Source organism: Mobula birostris, chromosome 22 (assembly GCF_030028105.1).
Source record: "Mobula birostris isolate sMobBir1 chromosome 22, sMobBir1.hap1, whole genome shotgun sequence".
Classification (NCBI taxonomy): Eukaryota; Metazoa; Chordata; class Chondrichthyes; order Myliobatiformes; family Myliobatidae; genus Mobula; species Mobula birostris.
Genome location: NC_092391.1, coordinates 47,959,480 through 47,978,223, shown reverse-complemented (window position 1 = coordinate 47,978,223; position 18,744 = coordinate 47,959,480). Strand labels below are relative to the sequence as shown.

At 44.2% G+C, this 18,744-nt stretch overlaps 1 protein-coding gene across 1 annotated transcript in view; it reads right to left on the bottom strand.

The window, feature by feature from the left end:
• The window catches only part of dpp7 (dipeptidyl-peptidase 7), a 59,224-nt gene that overhangs the window by 1,392 nt on the left and 39,088 nt on the right, over positions 1-18,744 (bottom strand). Inside the window, exon 8 of the mRNA XM_072239971.1 lies at positions 3,405-3,523. Within this exon, the coding sequence (XP_072096072.1) occupies positions 3,405-3,523 (119 nt within the window). The remainder of the gene's footprint in view (positions 1-3,404; positions 3,524-18,744) is intronic.

Below are 18,744 nucleotides of genomic sequence, written 5' to 3'. Positions count from 1 at the left end.
ATACTGTACATAGAACAGTACAGACACTTCCGCCCATGATGCTGTGCTGACTTTTACATGTACTCCAAGATCAATCTAATGATTCCTTCCTGCATAGCCCTCCATATTTTTTCCATCCATGTGCATATCTAACAGTGTTAAATGTCTCCAATGTATCTGCCTCTACCACCACTCCTGGCTGCGCATCCCACACACCCGCCACTCTCTTTAAACCGATCTCTGACATTTGCCCTATACTTTCTGCTGATCACCATTAAATCATGACCTCTCGTATTAGCCATTTCCACCCTTGGAGAAAGGTGCTGGCTGTCCATTCTATCAATGCCTCGTCTTATCACACCTTTTATTACATTAAGACCCATCCTCCTTTGCTCTAAAGAGAAACACCCTAGCTGGCTCAACTTGTTTCTCCATGACATACTTACTAATCCAAGCAACATCCAGGTAAATCTCCTCTGCACTTTCTGTGTAGTTTTTACTTCCTTCCTACAATGAGGTAACCAGAACTGAACACAATACTCCAAGTGTGATCTAACTGGTTTTATAAAGTTACAGCACTACTCCACAGCTCTTAAATACCATCTTTAACTAATGAAGGCCACACACCTTCTTAACCACCCTTTCAACTTGCATAGCAACTTTGAGAGATCTATGGATGTGAACCCCAAGATCCCCATGTTCCTCCACATTGCTAAGAATCTTGCCATTATTCTCCCTTCAAATTTGACATTCTGGATTGAACTCCATCTGCAACTTATCAGTCCAGCTCTGTATCCTATCAATATCTTGTTCTAACTTACGATATTCAACACCATTCACAACACCAGCCCTTGTGTCATCTGCAAACTCACTAACCCACCCTTCCAATTCCTTCTCCAAGTCATTTATAAAAATCACAAAAAGCAGGTGTCCCAGAACAGATCCCTGTGGAAAACCACTGATCAATGACATCCAGGCAGAATACACTCCATCTATACCACCCTCTATATTCTGTGGATAAGCCAATTCTCAATCCATGCAGCCACGTTTCACTGGATCCCCGTGTCTCTTGATTTTCTGAATGAGCCTACCATGGGGAACCTTGTTGAATGCCTTACTAAAATCTATAAACACCACATCCACTGCTCTATCTTCAGTCTGTTCTGTCACTACCTCAAAGGATTCAATCAGGCTCATGAGGCACGATCTGCCCCTCAAAGCCATGCTGACTAACCTTAGCTAGGCCACGCATCACAAAATGTTGGTAAGTTCTGTCTCCAAGACTCCTCTCCAATAGTTTGACCACCACTGACATACATCAGTGAGCTTTATAATTCCCAGGATTACCTTTTCTAAATAAATAGTCATAGTCATACTTTATTGATCCCGGGGGAAATTGGTTTTCATTACAGTTGCACCATAAATAATAAATAGTAATAGAACCATAAATAGTTAAATAGTAATATGTAAATTATGCCAGTAAATTATGAAATAAGTCCAGGACCAGCCTATTGGCTTAGGGTGTCTGATGCTCCAAGGGAGGAGTTGTAAAGTTTGACGGCCACAAATGATTAATATTTGCCAACCTCCAATCATCTGGTACTACTCCTGTGGCCAGTGAGGACACAAAGATCAAAGGTAGAGCAGTCTGCCTCACTTTCCGCAGTAACCTGCAATATGTCCCGTCCGGTCCCGAGGACTTGTATATCTTAATGTTTTCAAAAGTTGCAACGCACCCTCTTTCTTAATATCAATATGTTCCAGCATATTACTACACTTTTCTCATTGTTCTAGGTCAACCTCACTGGTGAATACTGAAGCAAAGTATTCATTATGGACCTCTCCAACCTCCTCTGCCTCCAGATATGTTTCCTCTTTTAGCTCTGATTAGTTCTACCCTCACTCTAGTCATCTTCCTGTTCTTCATGAGTGTAGAATGCCTTGCAATTATCCTTAATCCTTTTGCATTAAGGTGGTATCAGTCAAAATTAAGGAAGTAAAAGTCCACCATGACAAAATTCATTATGTTTGCACCTTTCCAAAATGTTCCTCCCAATCTGTTCCTCAATGTCTCTTTTGCTAATGAGAGTATACAGAATATTCCCAAGAGTGATTGCTCCCTTGTTTGACTTCCATCCAAACTGACTCAGTAGACAATCCCTCTTTCTACAGCTGTGATACTATCCCTGATTAGCAATGCCACTCCCTCACTTCTTTTATCTCCTTTCCTGTTCCTTTTGAAACTTCAGAACATCCAGCTGCCAATCTTCCCCTCTGACAGCCAAGTCTGTAATCTCCACAATGTTGTAGTTCCATGTACTGTTCCATGCTCCAAGTTCATCACCCTTGTTCCTAATACTTCTTGCATTATAACAGACACATTTCAACCCATTCAAATTACTACAATTATGCCCTAACCTCTGCCCATCCTTCAGTCTGTCTGCACGTTGCATCTACTTTCATACCAACTGCTCTCCTCTGACCCACCACTCTGGTTAGTCTCCCCAAAATCTCTAGCAAACCTGCCTGCAAGGATATTGGTACCCTTTGAGTTCAGGTGCAGCCTGTCCCTTTTGTCCAGGTCATAACTTCCCCAGAAGAGATGCCAATAATCCAGAAATCTCAAACCCAGTCCCCATGCCAGATAGCAATCCAGAAATTACAGCCCTTGAGTTTTGCTTTTCAGCTTCCTACCTTGCTCCTTATATTCACTCTTCAAGGCCTCATCCCTTTTCCTATATGTCATTGGTATAAATATCCACCATGAGTTCTGGCTGCTCACCTTTCCCTTTTAGAATGCTGTGAACCTGATCTGAAATGTCCCTAACCCTGGTAGGCAACTTACCATCCAAGAGTCTCCTTCACATCCACAGAATCTCCTGTTTGTTCACGTAACTACTGAATCTCCTAGCACTACCACTCTCCTCTTTTTCCCCTCCCCTTCTGAGCCATAAAGCCAGACTCAGTGTCAGAGACCTAGTTGCTGCATCTTTCCCCTGGTAGGTCATTCCCCCACCCCCCATCGACCCAACAATACCCAATGCAAGATGGTTTGAAAATGGGTGGTTCCCTATATCTGGTGTGCAATTTCTGTCACTTCTTTGGAGACACAGATTATTTAACATCTCAGCTGTTTTCCTCTTTCCTCTTTCAAGAATTCTCTCTAAGCCAATACCACAATAATAGCAATGTTACACAAGTTGCAAGCCAGCAGCTGTGAAGGAGCATCTATTCAGACAAGCATTCCACAGAATGGTTGAGGACAAGGGCATGTAGTGCAATAAAGGCACTCACTATACAGCACACATTTGGATTGTTACAATTACATCTGCCATCTCACTACTATTTTAGTGCAATGTGTGGTATCAAATTGATTAAGAAAAGCTCTGTGGCAGATTTCATGCATACACAGAACAGTTCAGTACCTGGAAATCCCATGCTTGACTTCCAGAGCCCAAGCCACAACCTGTCGGATCAGCACAATGTTGATACTCAGTATAGATATCAAAGCATTTTTTTGTCCCCGTCGAATTATAAAACATACCTGTTAGAGTGTAGTGAAAATACAAATTAGCTACTAGTCAAATGAGTTGTTAACATTACAAACAAAATTTGTGAATTTGTTGAGAGCAGACTTCTGAGAAAACAGACAAGCTGTTTGGATACATGTACAAATGGCAGGATAAGTATAACAGAACAAAGTCAAGTATCACATTTTGGTAGAAAGAATGAGGCAATATTAACCAAAGGGCTCAGGCATGGAGACTTGCAGGTATGCATTATTATTGAAAGTGGCAAAGCAAGTTGAGGAAGTAGATAAATTCATCAAACAAGATCCTACCATATGTATAAACTGAAACACAGAAACATAGAAAATAGGTGCAGGAGTAGGCCATTCGGCCCTTCGAGCCTGCACCGCCATTCAGTACAATCATGGCTGATCATCCAACTCAGAACCCTGTACCTGCCCTCTCTCCATACCCCCTGATCCCTTTAGCCACAAGGGCCATATCTAACTCCCTCTTAAATATAGCCAACGAACTGGCCTCAACTGTTTCCTGTGGCAGAGAATTCCACAGATTCACCACTCTCTGTGTGAAGAAGTTTTTCCTCATCTCAGTCCTAAAAGGCTTCCCCTTCATCCTCAAACTGTGACCCCTCGTTTTGGACTTCCCCAACATCGGGAACAATCTTCCTGCATCTAGCCTGTCCATTCCCTTTAGAATTTTATACATTTCAATCAGATGCCCCCTCAATCTTCTAAATTCCAGAGAGTACAAGCCTAGTCAATCCAGTCTTTCTTCATATGAAAGTCCTGCCATCCCAGGAATCAATCTGGTGAACCTTCTTTGTACTCCCTCTACGGCAAGAATGTCTTTCCTCAGATTAGGGGACCCAAAACTGCACACAATACTCCAGGTGTGGTCTCACAAAGGCCTTGTACAACTGCAGTAGTACCTCCCTGCTCCTGTACTCGAATCCTCTTGCTATGAATGCCAGCATACCATTCGCCTTTTTCACTGCCTGCTGTACCTGTATGCCCACTTTCAATGACTGGTGTACAATGACACCCAGGTCTCATTGCACCTCCCCTTTTCCTAATCGGCCACCATTCAGATAATAATCTGTTTTCCTGTTTTTGCCACCAAAGTGGATAACCTCACATTTATCCACATTAAATTGCATCTGCCATGAATTTGCCCACTCACCTAACCTATCCAAGTCACCCTGCATCCTCTCAGCATCCTTCTCACAGCTAACACTGCCACCCAGCTTCGTGTCATCCGCAAACTTGGAGATGCTTCATTTAATTCCCTCGCCTAAGTCATTAATATATATTGTAAACAACTGGGGTCTCAGCACTGAGCCTTGTGGTACGCCACTAGTCACTGCCTGCCACTCTGAAAAGGTCTCGTTTATTCCCACTCTTTGCTTCCTGTCTGCCAACCAATTCTCTATCCACATCAATACCATACCCCCAATACCGTGTGCTTTAAGTTTGCACACTAATCTCCTGTGTGGGACCTTGTCAAAAGCCTTTTGAAAATCCAAATATACCACATCCACTGGTTCTCCCCTATCCACTCTACTAATTACATCCTCAAAAAATTCTATGAGATTCGTCAGACATGATTTTCCTTTCACAAATCCATGCTGACTTTGTCCGATGATTTCACCGCTTTCCAAATGTGCTGTTATCACATCTTTGATAATTGACTCTAGCATTTTCCCCACCACCAATGTCAGGCTTACTAGTCTATAATTCCCCGGTTTCTCTCTCCCTCCTTTTTTAAATAGCGGGGTTACATTAGCCACCCTCCAATCCTCAGGAGCTAATCCAGAATCTAAAGAGTTTTGAAAAATTATCACTAATGCATCCACTATTTCTTGGGTCACTTCCTTAAGCACTCTGGGAGGCAGACCATCTGGCCCTGGGGATTTATCTGCCTTTAATCCCTTCAATTTACCTAACACCACTTCCCTACTAACATGTATTTCCTACGGAAACATTGCGCAAGAGTAAGCGAGTTATGATGCTTCAGTTTTTGTTTTAGATGGTGGTAACATTGAAACCTTTGGAAAAGTTAAAAGACATGTTTTCTACTTCAAGCCACATGATGACGAAGAAAAATAAAATCAAAAGCTGGGCAAGCAACTGGCACAACTTGATTTCTACTACTTATAAGTAGAATTTTAAAATGGAAATAAAATAAATAGGGTAAATCTGTAATATTGACAGAAATCCAAACAACTACGTTTGGGGAAAATTTGCATTCAACCTGACAATACTTCAAGCAGAAAATTCTACTTACAGCAACTATTATTTTAATATGATCCAGATTTTCATCCATAAGTAAAGTCAAAATATTTTGACAAACAAAATTACCTTTGTAATGTTGAATACATTGTTTTAGTCACACTATGACATTGGGTATCTAAACACTAATTGCATTTTGTCTGTGAACAAGTTCAGGCAACTACTGCCAACAATTTAAATACTTGACAAAGATAACACTAAGAGGAGTCAAGCTGCAATAAAACATTGTGATCTGTATTCCAAACAATTCAGTTTAACTAAATGTTGAATCAATGTAGCAGAGACAAACCAATGATATTCAATGTTAATAATAAGAATTTCTGGGAGTTTGTGATTATTGGACATTAAAAAAAGTATTTGAATAATGCTATACGTTTACTCATGAAACATCTCCAAGCAGCAAGCAATATCAGCAACAAAGAATCTAATGGTTACATAGCTTCAAGAGCCAGCAGTTGGACTGTTAAGCCTGATTTATACTTCTGCGTTAACTGGATGCTGTAACCTACGCAAGTGACTTATGCGCGTTGTGAGCATTTATACTTGTGTGTTGGTGTGTCTGCGTCGCTCTGCAATTCATGCACGTTACGCATGCGCACTCACCTGCCTGCGCAAGGCTTCATGGTCATGGTAGTCTTTCTTGGGGTAAACAAGACGCAAGCATCTTTTGTCGTAAAAGCGAAATGTGTCCTCCATAATTTCGGAGGTCTGTAAAGCTTTATGGAAAGCATTGCAGCCAGAGTTCCTTCCCTGCCCTTCAGTCTCCCAATGGGAAGCTATTGCAGCGTAGGATGAAATGCGATGCTACCAAGCGGACCACTCACAGCTGTTGCCTTCTGCGTTGCCACAACGCGCGGTTACATTTTGGGAGAGGTGTGCGTCACAGCAACGCAAGCTCTCGCGTAGGGTTCCGCGTCGGCTTTGCGTAGGGTTTGCGGCAACGCAGTACTTATGGCGACGCGTTGATGCAGAAGTATAAATCAGGCTTCAGTCAAACATATGAATTAACATACCAATGCAACAGATAATCTGAACATCGGTATTTATTCCTTGAAGCATCTCAGAAGTATCTAATGAATTTCACTTACAACTGGCACCCTCATGACTATTATCAGAAAATTCTCAGTTACTGAAGTTCATGGTCACTATAAATGTCCCACCTTTAAAATATGGGACTAAATAAATTAGTAGATTCAGCATGATTTTTTCTATTTTTATTTGAGATACAGTATGGAATAGGCCCTTCGAGCCACACCACCCAGCAACCCCCAGTCTAACCCTAGCCTAATCATGGGATAATTTACAATGACCAATTAACCTACTAACCGGTACGCCTTTGGACCGTGGGAGGAAGCCGGGGCACCCAGAGGAAACCCACGCAGTAACGGGGTGGACATACAAAACTCCTTACTGACAACGGCAGGAATCAAGCAAGAAAGTCAGAGTAAGGAAAAGAACTGTGCAGAAGAAATATTTTCTACCTTAGAAAAAATGTCTAATAGTTTGCAAAATCCATGTGAGCAATATTCATGATTCAGATACCTATCCCTGCAGGTTACTTGAGGGGCTCTTCCATTTGTGAGTAAGGAACATTTTGTGTGACATTACGCTGGAGACTTAAAGCAGTCACCTTCCTTGCACACAACTTTATTTTAGCATCTGTGAGTTGTTAGAAAGCCAACATGACAATACAGTACTATCAAGTTAATTTACATCACTGCAAGAGGGCTGAAACACGTGCTGGATTTAATTTACTCAAACAGATTAGATATTCCTTTAGAAATAATTGAAGATATATTAAAGACAGCAGAGTGTTTGGTGGTCTGGTATGCAATTAAACTATGTTTTAGGTTTCTTGAGGAATATCTCAATCCGGAAAATTCCTTGGATATTTTCAAAATAACTCAAAATTTGAACTAATGTTAAAAACAAAATTTTGTTTTTTTTTAAATTTTGTTTCTAATTTATTTGTTTATTGCGATGCTGCACAGCATAGGCCCTTCTGGCCCTTACTAAAACAATTTTTTAAACCCTTATTTTGCTATCTGGGACAAAACCACAAATATATATTAGAAAATCATCAAAACCTTGTGGAGCTGGATAAAACAGCAATGCAAAGTTCTAGAGAATGATGCAATGCAAGAACAGCATGAAATGGAACTATTCAACTGTGCATCAAAATGCTGGAGAAACTCAGCAAGCCAGGTAGCTGCTATGGGAAAAAAAAGTACAGTCGATGTTTTGAGCCGAGACCCTTCAGCAGGACTGGAGAAAAAAATAATGAGGCATAGATTTAATAGTGGGGACGAGAGAGAGAAACACAAGGTAATAGGTGAAACGGGGAGGGAGAGGGATAAAGTAAAAAAGCTGGGAAGTTGATTGGTGAAAGAGATACAGGTTTGGATAGAGAGAGAACAGAAGACCATGGAAGAAAGAAAAGGGGGTAGGAGCACCAAAGAGGTGCAATGGGCAGGCAAGAAGATCAGGTGAGAAAGGGAAAAAGGGAATGGGGACTGGTGAAGGAGAGAGGGCGGTGGGGGGGTGCCATTACCGGAAGTTCGAGGAATCAATGTTTGTGCCATCAGGTTGGGTGCCACCCAGACGGAATACAAGGTGTTGTTCCTCCAACCTAAGTGTGGCCTCATTGCGACAGTAGAGGAAGTCATGGCCTGACATATTGGAATGGGATTCGGAAATGGAATTAAACCCAATCTCAGGTTTTTATTTTGCCAAATAAATGAAGAAATTTTAGAGTCAACTTTATCAAAAAAGGATTTGGGAACAAAAATCGGTAGTGCCTGAAATATATATAAAAATTTTGGAAGAATAAACACCTTAACAGCATTAATACGACCAATCAAAGTTAAATAAAATGGAGACCATTTAAATGAGAGTTGAGTAATGTGATCGATTAAGGGTAAGAAATTAGTCTTAAATAAATCTTTATGCTTACAGGTAACTTTAATCCCAAGATATGAAAAATAATTATTAACCAATTTAAACGGAAGATTCTGATATAAGGGAACTTGCTTATTAATCGGAAAAAGTTCACTCTTACTGAGATTTAATTTATAACCTGAAAAAAGACTAAATTGTGCTAATAAATCTGAAGCAGCAGGAATATCTTTGGATATCTGCTATCTTTAGATTACCTAAAATTTCCAGTAATCTTTCCCCTTCAGCCCGTAGATTGATTGCATTTCTTACTTTAATGGCGAAAAGATGTATTTTACAACATTGGAAGGAGATTAATGCTCCAACTACATTCTTTTGGTTTTCCCAAACGATACTATGTTTAAATCTGGAGAAAATTAGAAGTAATCTTTATGATTCTTCAGTTAAATTTGAACAGACTTGGAGATCTTTTATTCAACATTTTCATTTAATGTAACTTTTTTTCCTTCTCTGACCATATTTACATTCCCTTCTTGCTTTTTAACTGTTTTTAATGGAGGTCGGGTTTGAGGACGTGATTGTTTTAAGTTGTTTAACTCTACTTGATACCTAGTTAGCCCATTGCTTTGCTTTGCTTTTTAGTTTAGTTGCACGGTGGGTTTTTTTTCCTTATTGACATATTTGAAAATTAGTATACTATTCTATTACCTGGTTATCATATCTAAACTGCACTGTTTGTACTAACTTTTTTTTATGTATTAATATCTCTTGTAAAGTTATATTGCAACTGTGTATCAGTGTCTATATGGTTTACCTTTTGTGTACTAATTCAATAAAAAGATATAAAAAAAGGAAATGGAATTAAAATTGGTGGGCACTGGGAGATCCCACATCTGGCGGAGCGTAGGTTCTCAGTGAAACAGTCTCCCAGTCTCCTCACCTACCACCCCAGCAGCCTCCACATCCAGCACATAATTCTCTGCAATTTCCATCATCTCCAACGGGATTGTACTACCAAGAACACCTTTCCCTCCCCCAGCCATTTTACGCTTTCCCCAAGGATAGCTCCCTACGTGACTCCCTTGTCCATTCAACCCTCTCCACTGATCTTCCTTCTGGCACTTATCCTTCCAAGGAGAACAAGTGTAACACTTGCCCCTACACCTCCTCTCTCACTACCATTCAGGCCCCTAAACAGTCCTTCCAGGTGAGGCGACACTGCACCTGTGAGTCTGCTGGGGTCATATACTGTATCCGGTACTCCCAGTGTGGCCTCCTTTGTCATCAGTGAGACCCGACATAGATTGGGAGACCATTTCACCGAGCACTTATGCTCTGTCTGCAAGAAGCGGGATCTCCCAGTGGTCACTCATTTTAACTCCACTCCACATTCCCCTTCCGATATGTCAATCCATGTTTCCTCTACTGTTGCGATGAGGCCACACTCAAGTTGGAGGAAGACCACCTTATATTCCGTCTGGGTAGTCTCCAACCTGATGGCATCAACATTGATTTCTCTAAGTTACAGTAATGGACCCCTCCCCCCTCTCCTTCACCATTTCCCATCCCCATTTCCCTCTCTCATCTCATCTCCTTGCCTGCCCACCACCTCCCTCTTGTGCTCCTCCCCACTTTTCTTTCTTCCATGGCCTTCTGTTCTCTTCTATCGGACTCCTCCTTCTCTAGCTCTGTATCTCTTTCACCAATCAACTACCCAGTTCTGTACTTTCTCCCTCCCCCTCCCAGTTTCGCCCATCACTTTGTGTTTGTCTCTCCCCTCCCCCACGTTTTAAATATACTCATCCTTTTTTCTCCAGTCCTGCTGAAGGGTCTCAGCCCGAAATGTCGACTGTACCATTTTATGTGTTGCTTAGATTTCCAGCATCTGCAGATTTTCCTTATTTGCAACTATGCATCAAAGTGGCTACACCACAATAAGAACAGACTGAAATCCGGATGTAGTGAAAAGAATTCAATTCTGCCTTGTTTCAGCAGTCAACTTACAGAAATATGTTGAAGAAGTCTCAGTTAAGAAAACTGATTCCCAATGTTTCAAATACCTTCAAGAAGCATATAGTTACCATTCTTGATTATATGCTCAACCTGTGAAGACGTTTGAATATTTGCAGATTCAGTCAAAACTGAAAATATGTTAACCCTCAGAGGCCATACAACATACAATAGTACTTGCAGTAATATCTGGTTGCAGATAAGAATAGCAGCTGCTGGAGAAAAACTGGGAGAAATGCATATTCCTCTGTACAATCATGGTGCAGTGGTTGTTAATTTGGTATTTGTAATAGGTGGACAAAACAGCTTTGACATCACTGGAAATCAGCCATCAAATGAAGCAAATCCTTATAATTTGCAATGTTACTGAATTCTTGGGCACAAATTTTAGATATTTCAAAAGTTATCCACTAGCTGCAATGCTGTGCCACTCATGGTGGGGGGAGGAGAGAAAATTTAAAAGTATGGATCAGCTTCTGATTATGTTGGAGTTGCCTCTGGGTTTGTCACTGTGGTACTAAGCCTGTCCTGACTATAAGACCATAAGACAAAGGAGCAGAATTAGGCCATTTGGCCCATCAGTCTGCTCCGCCATTTCATCATGACTGATCCATTTTTCTCTCAGCCCCAATCTCCTGTCTCTCCCCCACACCATATCCCTACTTGACTATACTCAAGGTTACTTGAGAAACAGACTGTTCTCAGATGCTCTTGATGCTCTCCATGACTAGTGAGCAAGCGAGAGGCTGAATGGACTGCATAATGAAATATTCAGTTTTTGTTTTTATAAAGTCCATATAGAATTTTGGCTTTTTATGAAATTGGTTAAGTGGATAATTACCTACAGCAGGCGTGAATGCTGTGCCCATTCATGTTTCCACTCTGAAAATGTTATGTATTAATGCTTTATCTCATTTCAGTGGGAACAGCCTTGTTAGGTTAAAATAAGATTAAATAAAATTTATTTATTTATTTTACAAACCCATTACTAGTCAGGGAAATGTCACGGTAGTGCTCAATCAGGACAGACTGGAGAACTCATCTAGTGAGGCTTTATGGGTGGAACTGAGGAATAAGAAAGGTATGACCACATTAATGGGGCTATATTATAGACCACCCAACATTCCGCAGAATTTAGAGGAACAAATTTGCAGAAAGATTGCAGACTGTTGCAAGAAAATAAGATTGTTATAGTAGATGATTTTAACTTTCCACATATTGCCAGACTCCCATACAATAAAAAGACTAGATGGGATAGTTTGTCAGATGTGTTCAGGAAAATGTCCTTAATCAGTACATAGAAGTCCTAATGAGGGAGTGTGCAATACTTTATCTCCTATTAGGGAATGAGACAGGGCAAGTGATAGTTTATGTAAGGGAACACTTGGCATCTAGTGATCATAATGCCATTAGTTTCAAAGTAAATATAGAAAGATAGGTCTGGTTCACAAGTTGAGATTCTAAATTGGAGATCTTCAAAAGTGAAATTTTGAGTACAAAGCTTATGTGCCTGTCAGGATAAAAAGTAAGGTAATAGATTTAGAGAACCTTGATTTTCAAGAGATAGAGGCCTTGGTTAAGAAGAGCTAGGTGCATAGGAATAAATTTCTTTCATTTCTTTGTTATTAGTTCTCTTGCATTTCTTATACACTTCAAGAAATGCAAGAGAACTAATAACAAGGAAATGAAAGAAATCTGAAAAAAAGAAGGCTTGAGGTTGCCCTAACAGACAAGCACCTCAAGAGAGTCTATAGATATGTTAATAGCAAAAAAGTTGCAAGGGACAAAATTGGGCCTCTGGTAAATCAGCATGGTAATCTATGCAAGGAATCAAAAGAGATGGCGGTGGGGGGAAGAGGGAAGAGAGGGATCTCAAATGGATTGTTTTTTGCATCTGTATTTACTCAGGAGATAGACACAGATTCGAAAGAGGCGAGACAAAGCAGCAGCAAGTTCATGGACCCTATCCAGATTACTGAGCAGTTGTCTACTGTCTTGAGGCAAATTTGATAAATCCCCAGGGCATGTCAAGGTGTTCCCTCAGACCCTGTGGGAGGCAAGTGCAAAAATTGCAGGGGTCCTAGCAGAGATATCGAAATCATCCTTAGTGACAAGTGGGGTACCAGACGATTAGAGGATTGCTAATGTTATTCAACTAGTTAAGAAAAGCTCTAAAAATAAAACTAGGAAATTATAGGCTAGTGAGTCAGTCATCAGTAGTGGAAAAGTTACTGGGAAGTATTCTAAGGGACCATCTATAAGTATTAATTGGACTGATTAGGGATAGTTGGCATGGCTTTGTGTGTGGTAGGTCCTGTCTAACGAATGAGTTTTTCCAAGGAAATTATCTGGAAAGTTGATGAAGGTAAGGCATTAGATGTTCCCTTCATGGATTTTATCAAGGCTTTTGATAATGTCCTGTATGGAAGGTTGATCAAGTAGGTTCAGTCGCTTGGCATTCAAGATGAGATAGTAAATTGGATTAGATATTGGCTTTGTGGGAGAAGCCAGAGAGAGGTAGTAGATAGTTGACTCTGACTGGAGGCCTGTGACTAGTGGAGTGCCGCAGGGATCAGTGCTAGGTCTGTCATCCACATCAATGATCTGGGTGATAACGAGGTTAACCGGATTAGCAAATTTGCAGATAACACCAAGATTGTGGGTGCAATGGTGAGCGCAGACAACCATCAGAGATGGCAGCAGGATCTGGACCAACTGGAAAAACGGGTTAATAAATGGGAGATGGATTTAATGCAGAGAAGTGCACGGTGCTGCACTTCAGTAGGAGCAACCAGGATAGGTTTTACACGTTAGCGCACTGAGAAGTGCGGGAGAACAAAGAGATCTGGGAATACAGGCCTATAATTCATTGAAAGTGGTGTCACAGATAGATAGGGTCGTAAAGAAAGCATTTAGCACATTCGGCTTCATAGATTAAAATATTGAGTACAAGAGATGGGATGTTATGTTGAAGTTGTATAAGATGCTGGCAGGGCCTAATTTGGAGCATTGTGTACAATTTTGGCCAACTACCTACAGGGAAGATGTAAACAAGGTTGAAAGAGTTTTGGTAAACCATATATATGTTGTAACTGGGTTAACTGTCTGGACACGCCCCTCTGCTGACTGCCCCTCTGGCTCCTCCCACAAATTCCTGAATAAAGGTGATTTTGCCTTGCCCCTCCCCCTCAGTCCGGGGGCAGACACTCACCGTGGAGGTTGTATTGTACAGCGAATAAAAGCCTTTTAGTATTTTACCCAACTTCAGTCTTTTGGAGTTATTGAAGGTGCTTCAATTTTATTCGCTGTAAATCTTAAAGCATGGAACACACTCTGAGACCCGACAAGTTAGACCTTGATCCGCAAACGCCTGAAGCTGGAAGCGCTTTCGAACTCTGGCTGGCCTGCTTCGAAGAGTACCTAGAGGAGATTAAAGTGACCGATCCCGTAGCGGAGCGCAGAGTTCTACTCTCCAGGGTCAGTCCATGGGTCTATTCGCTGATCAGAGACCAGCTGAGCTACGACAGCGTGATGAGCGCCCTCAAAGGACAATACCTGTGGCCGATAAACAGCATCTATGCGCGACATTGCTTAGCAACACGGCAACAATGGCCCAGGGAATCAAGTGCTGAGTTCGTCCAGGCCCTATGGACACTTGTGCAAGCCTGCAATTGCCAGGATCTGACGGCGGCGCAGCATGCAGAAATCCTAATGAGAGACGCCTTCGTCATGGGGACCAGGTCAGTGTATGTGTGCCAGCGGCTGCTGGAAGAAGCTGACCTTACCTTATGTTTGGCCATCGAGCTGGCTGATACGCTGGATGCCGCTCTGCATAACCCTGAGGCTCCCCAGGCACGTGATCCCCCAACGGCCTCGTGGGCGCCGCAGACCCTGCAACCTGCCGGCGAATCAACAACGGCTGCTGTCAGTCGCGAGTCCGCGAAGTGCTACTTCTGTGGACCTGAGAAGCACCCCCGGAAACACTGTGCGACCCGCCAAGCTACCTCCTCCAGCTACGGAAAGAAGGGCCACTTCGCCAAGGTCTGTAAGTCCAAACCGCGAGCGGGATCCAGCAGCGCCGCGTGCGAAACGTGGGGGTCGCTATCTTGCCTGCCACCATCTTCCCTGCACGCCGCCACCACGAGCGAGACATAGGGGCCACCATCTTCCCTGCACGCCGCCACCACGTGTCAGACATGAGGGCGGCCATCTTGGTCGGCGCCACCTCCCACTGCCTACGACCAACGGGTGCTCACGGGGCACCCCACTGCGCCGGACCAAGACAGCGACTCAACCCTGGCCTCCGTGACCCTCGACCAAAGCACTCCCCACCAGCTCGCAAGGTCAATGATGGACATCCTGGTGGAGGGGCGCAGGACAAGCTACCTGTTCAACACAGGCAGCACGGAGAGTTTTATCCACCCGGACATGGTGCAGCATGGCTTCCGGGTCGCATACAACAGGCATCCGGAGGGGTTGTGTAGCGACGCCAGTGGTGAAGGGCACAGAATATCGAGACTTTACGTTACTGGTCATGCCTCAACTGTGTGCCCCTGTGCTATTGGGGCTCGACTTCCAGAGCCACCTGAAAAGCGTGACAATGAAGTATGGTGGGCCCCTCCCACCAATTACTGCCGTAAATCCCCAGTTTTGAAGGGATATGTCACATACACCGCTACTGACCACACATACACACACTGACCCGCACATCCCACCCAACACCATGCCAACTGCCGCACTACCGACACCACTTGCGGCCTCTCCACCCTCAAGATCCCTCCCCCACTGCTGTTCGCCAACCTGACCCCCGACTGTAAACCTGTGGCAACTAAAAGCAGGAGGTACAGAGCCTTCATTAAGTCGGAGGTGCAGTGGCTGCTCAGGGAGGGGGTCATTGAGGCAAGCACAAGTCCCTGGGGGGCGCAGGTGGTCGTAGTTCGGAACAGGGAGAAGAATAGGATGGTCGTGGACTATAGCCAGACCATCAATAGGTTCACGCAGCTCGACGCATACCCTCTACCCCGCATCGTGGATATAGTCAATCAGATAGCACAGTACAAGGTGTACTCGACCATAGACCTAAAATCCGCTTACCATCAGCTCCCCATCCATCGGGAGGACCGCCCTTACACCGCCTTCGAGGCGGACGGCAGGCTTTATCAATTCCTGCGCGTCCCCTTCGGTGTCACGAATGGTGTATCTGTCTTCCAGAGGGAAATGGACCAGATGGTGGACCAGTGCCAGCTGAAGGCCACGTTCCCATATCTGGATAACATCACCATCTGCGGTCACGACTGGCAGGATCACGACAACAACCTCCAAGAATTTCTCCAAGCAGCCAAAGCTTTCAATCTCACCTATAACAAGGACAAGTGTGTGTTCGGAACCACCCAACTTGCTATCCTTGGGTGTGTCGTGGAGAACGGAGTCATTGGCCCCCGTATGCGCCCCCGTTGGAACTCCCTCTTCCCAACACCCTCAGAGCCCTCAAAAGGTGCCTGGGCTTCTTTTCATATTACACTCAAAGGGTCTCTAACTACACAGACAAGGCCCGCCCCCTAGTCAAGTCCACCACATTCCCCCTCTCAGCCGAAGCCTGCGCAGCCTTCAGCCGCATAAAAGGGGACATTGCCAAAGCAGCAATGCATGCGGTGGATGAGGCCATTCCCTTCCAAGTAGAGAGTGACGCCTCCGTCTTTGCACTGGCTGCTATCCTCAACCAGGCGGGAAAACCAGTGGCGTTCTTCTCCCGTACCCTTCAAGGCCCTGAAATTCGGCACTCCGCAGTGGAGAAAGAGGCCCAGGCCAAAGTGGAAGCTATTAGGCACTGGAGGCACTGTCTCGCCGGCAAAAGGTTCACCCTGCTAACTGACCAGCGCTCAGTCGCATTCATGTTTAATAACCAAAAATCAAAGATGATAAAATTCTGAGGTAGAGAATCGAACTCTTCACTTACAACTATGACATCATGTACAGGCCTGGGAAGCCCAATGAGCCCTCCGATGCCCTATCCCGGGGAACGTGCGCCAGCGGGCAGATCGACCGGCTATATACCCTACATGTAGATCTTTGCCACCCGGGGGTCACCTGGCTTTTCCACTTCGTGAAAGCCCGGAACCTGCCTTACTCCCTTGAGGAGATCAGGACGATGACCAGGGACTGCCAAGTCTGCGCAAAGTGCAAACCGCACTTCTACCGGCCCGAAAAGGCACAACTCATCAAGGCCACCCGCCCCTTTGAGCGACTGAGTGTTGACTTTAAGGGCCCCCTTCCCTCCACCGACCGCAATGTGTACTTTCTTAACGTTATCGACGAGCACTCGCGGTTCCCCTTCGCCATCCCCTGCCCCGACACCACTACCACATCAGTTATAAAAGCCCTGCACAAGCTCTTCACTCTGTTCGGATACCCATGCTATATCCACAGTGACAGAGGGTTCTCGTTTATGAGTGACGAGCTGCACCAATACCTGCTGGCTAGGGGAATTGCAACTAATAGGACCACGAGCCATAATCCCCGGGGGAATGGGCAGGTAGAGAAGGAGAATGGCATGGTGTGGAAAGCCACACCCTTAGCCCTCAGGTCATAGGGACTGCCGGTCTCCCGCTGGCAGGAGGTCCTTCCCGAGGCACTTCACTCCATCCGCTCCCTGTTATGCACGGTCACCAATGCCACCCCTCATGAGCGGCTCTTTTCTTTTCCCAGAAAGTCGACCACTGGGACCACCCTACCAACTTGGCTGACGTCCCCAGGGCCGGTGCTGCTCTGGAAACATGCGAGCAGCAATAAATACTCCCCGGTGGTCGAGAAGGTTCACTTACTTCATGCGAATCCCCAGTATGCCGATGTGGTTTTACCTGATGGGCGGGAGGATACGGTCTCCATCTGCGACCTAGCACCCGCAGGAGCACTGGGCCCCTACTATTGACCCCATACCTACTGATATATGTACCCACGAGAGACTGCGCACTCCAAGCCCTACACAGACACCACACAACACTCCCATACCGGGCGCGATGCACACGCATGAGGGATTACCGACGCCTAACATGCTGACACCTCGTCAGGCCGAAGCCAGCACAACCGCCGTCGCCGATGCAATCACCACTGGTGCTACGTAGATCACAGCGACGGACTCGACCGCCTGATGAACTTGACCTGTAAATATACTTGTTATAAATATTGTCAGTCACTTCACCCCGCGGGACTCTTTTTAAAAAACGGAGGGGTGAATGTGTTCATATATATGTTGTAACTGGGTTAACTGTCTGGACACGCCCCTCTGCTGACTGCCCCTGTGGCTCCTCCCACAGATTCCTGTATAAAGGTGTTTTGCCTTGCCCCTCCCCCTCAGTCCGGGGGCAGACACTCACCATGGAGGTTGTATTGTACAGCGAATAAAAGCCTTTCAGTATTTTACCCAACTTCAGTCTTTTGGAGTTATTGAAGGTGCTTCAAGAGTATAACGAAAATTTACAAGGATGCTGCTGAGACTGGAGGACCAGAGTTATAAGGAAAGATTGAATAGGTTAGGACTTTATTCCTTGGAATGTAGAAGGTTGAGGAGAAATTTGAGAGATACACATTATGAGGGGCATAGATAGGGTAAATGAAAGTAGGCTTTTTTCACTGTTGGGTGGGGCTACAACTAGAGGGGTCATGAGTTAAGAGTGAAAGGTGAAAAGTTTGAGGGGAACATAAGAGAAAAGTTCTTCACTCAGAGGGTCTTAGGAGTGTGCATGCAAGCTCGATTTCAACATTTTAAGAGAAGTTTGGATGGTAGGGGTATGGAGGGCTATGGTCCTCTTGGGAGTAGTTAGCTTAAATGGTCTGGCATGGGCTAGATGAGCCGGAGGGACTGTTCCTCTGCTGGATTTTTCCAATGACTCCATAAACCTAGCATCACCTGTGCATCAAAACATGGTGAAATGCATAATTCGTATTAATGATAAACACTACCTGAGAATGTGCCACCACACATTCCGGCACCAACAACACAACAGCAACTGAATACAAGCCCCTTGCCATCTTCCCACCTAACC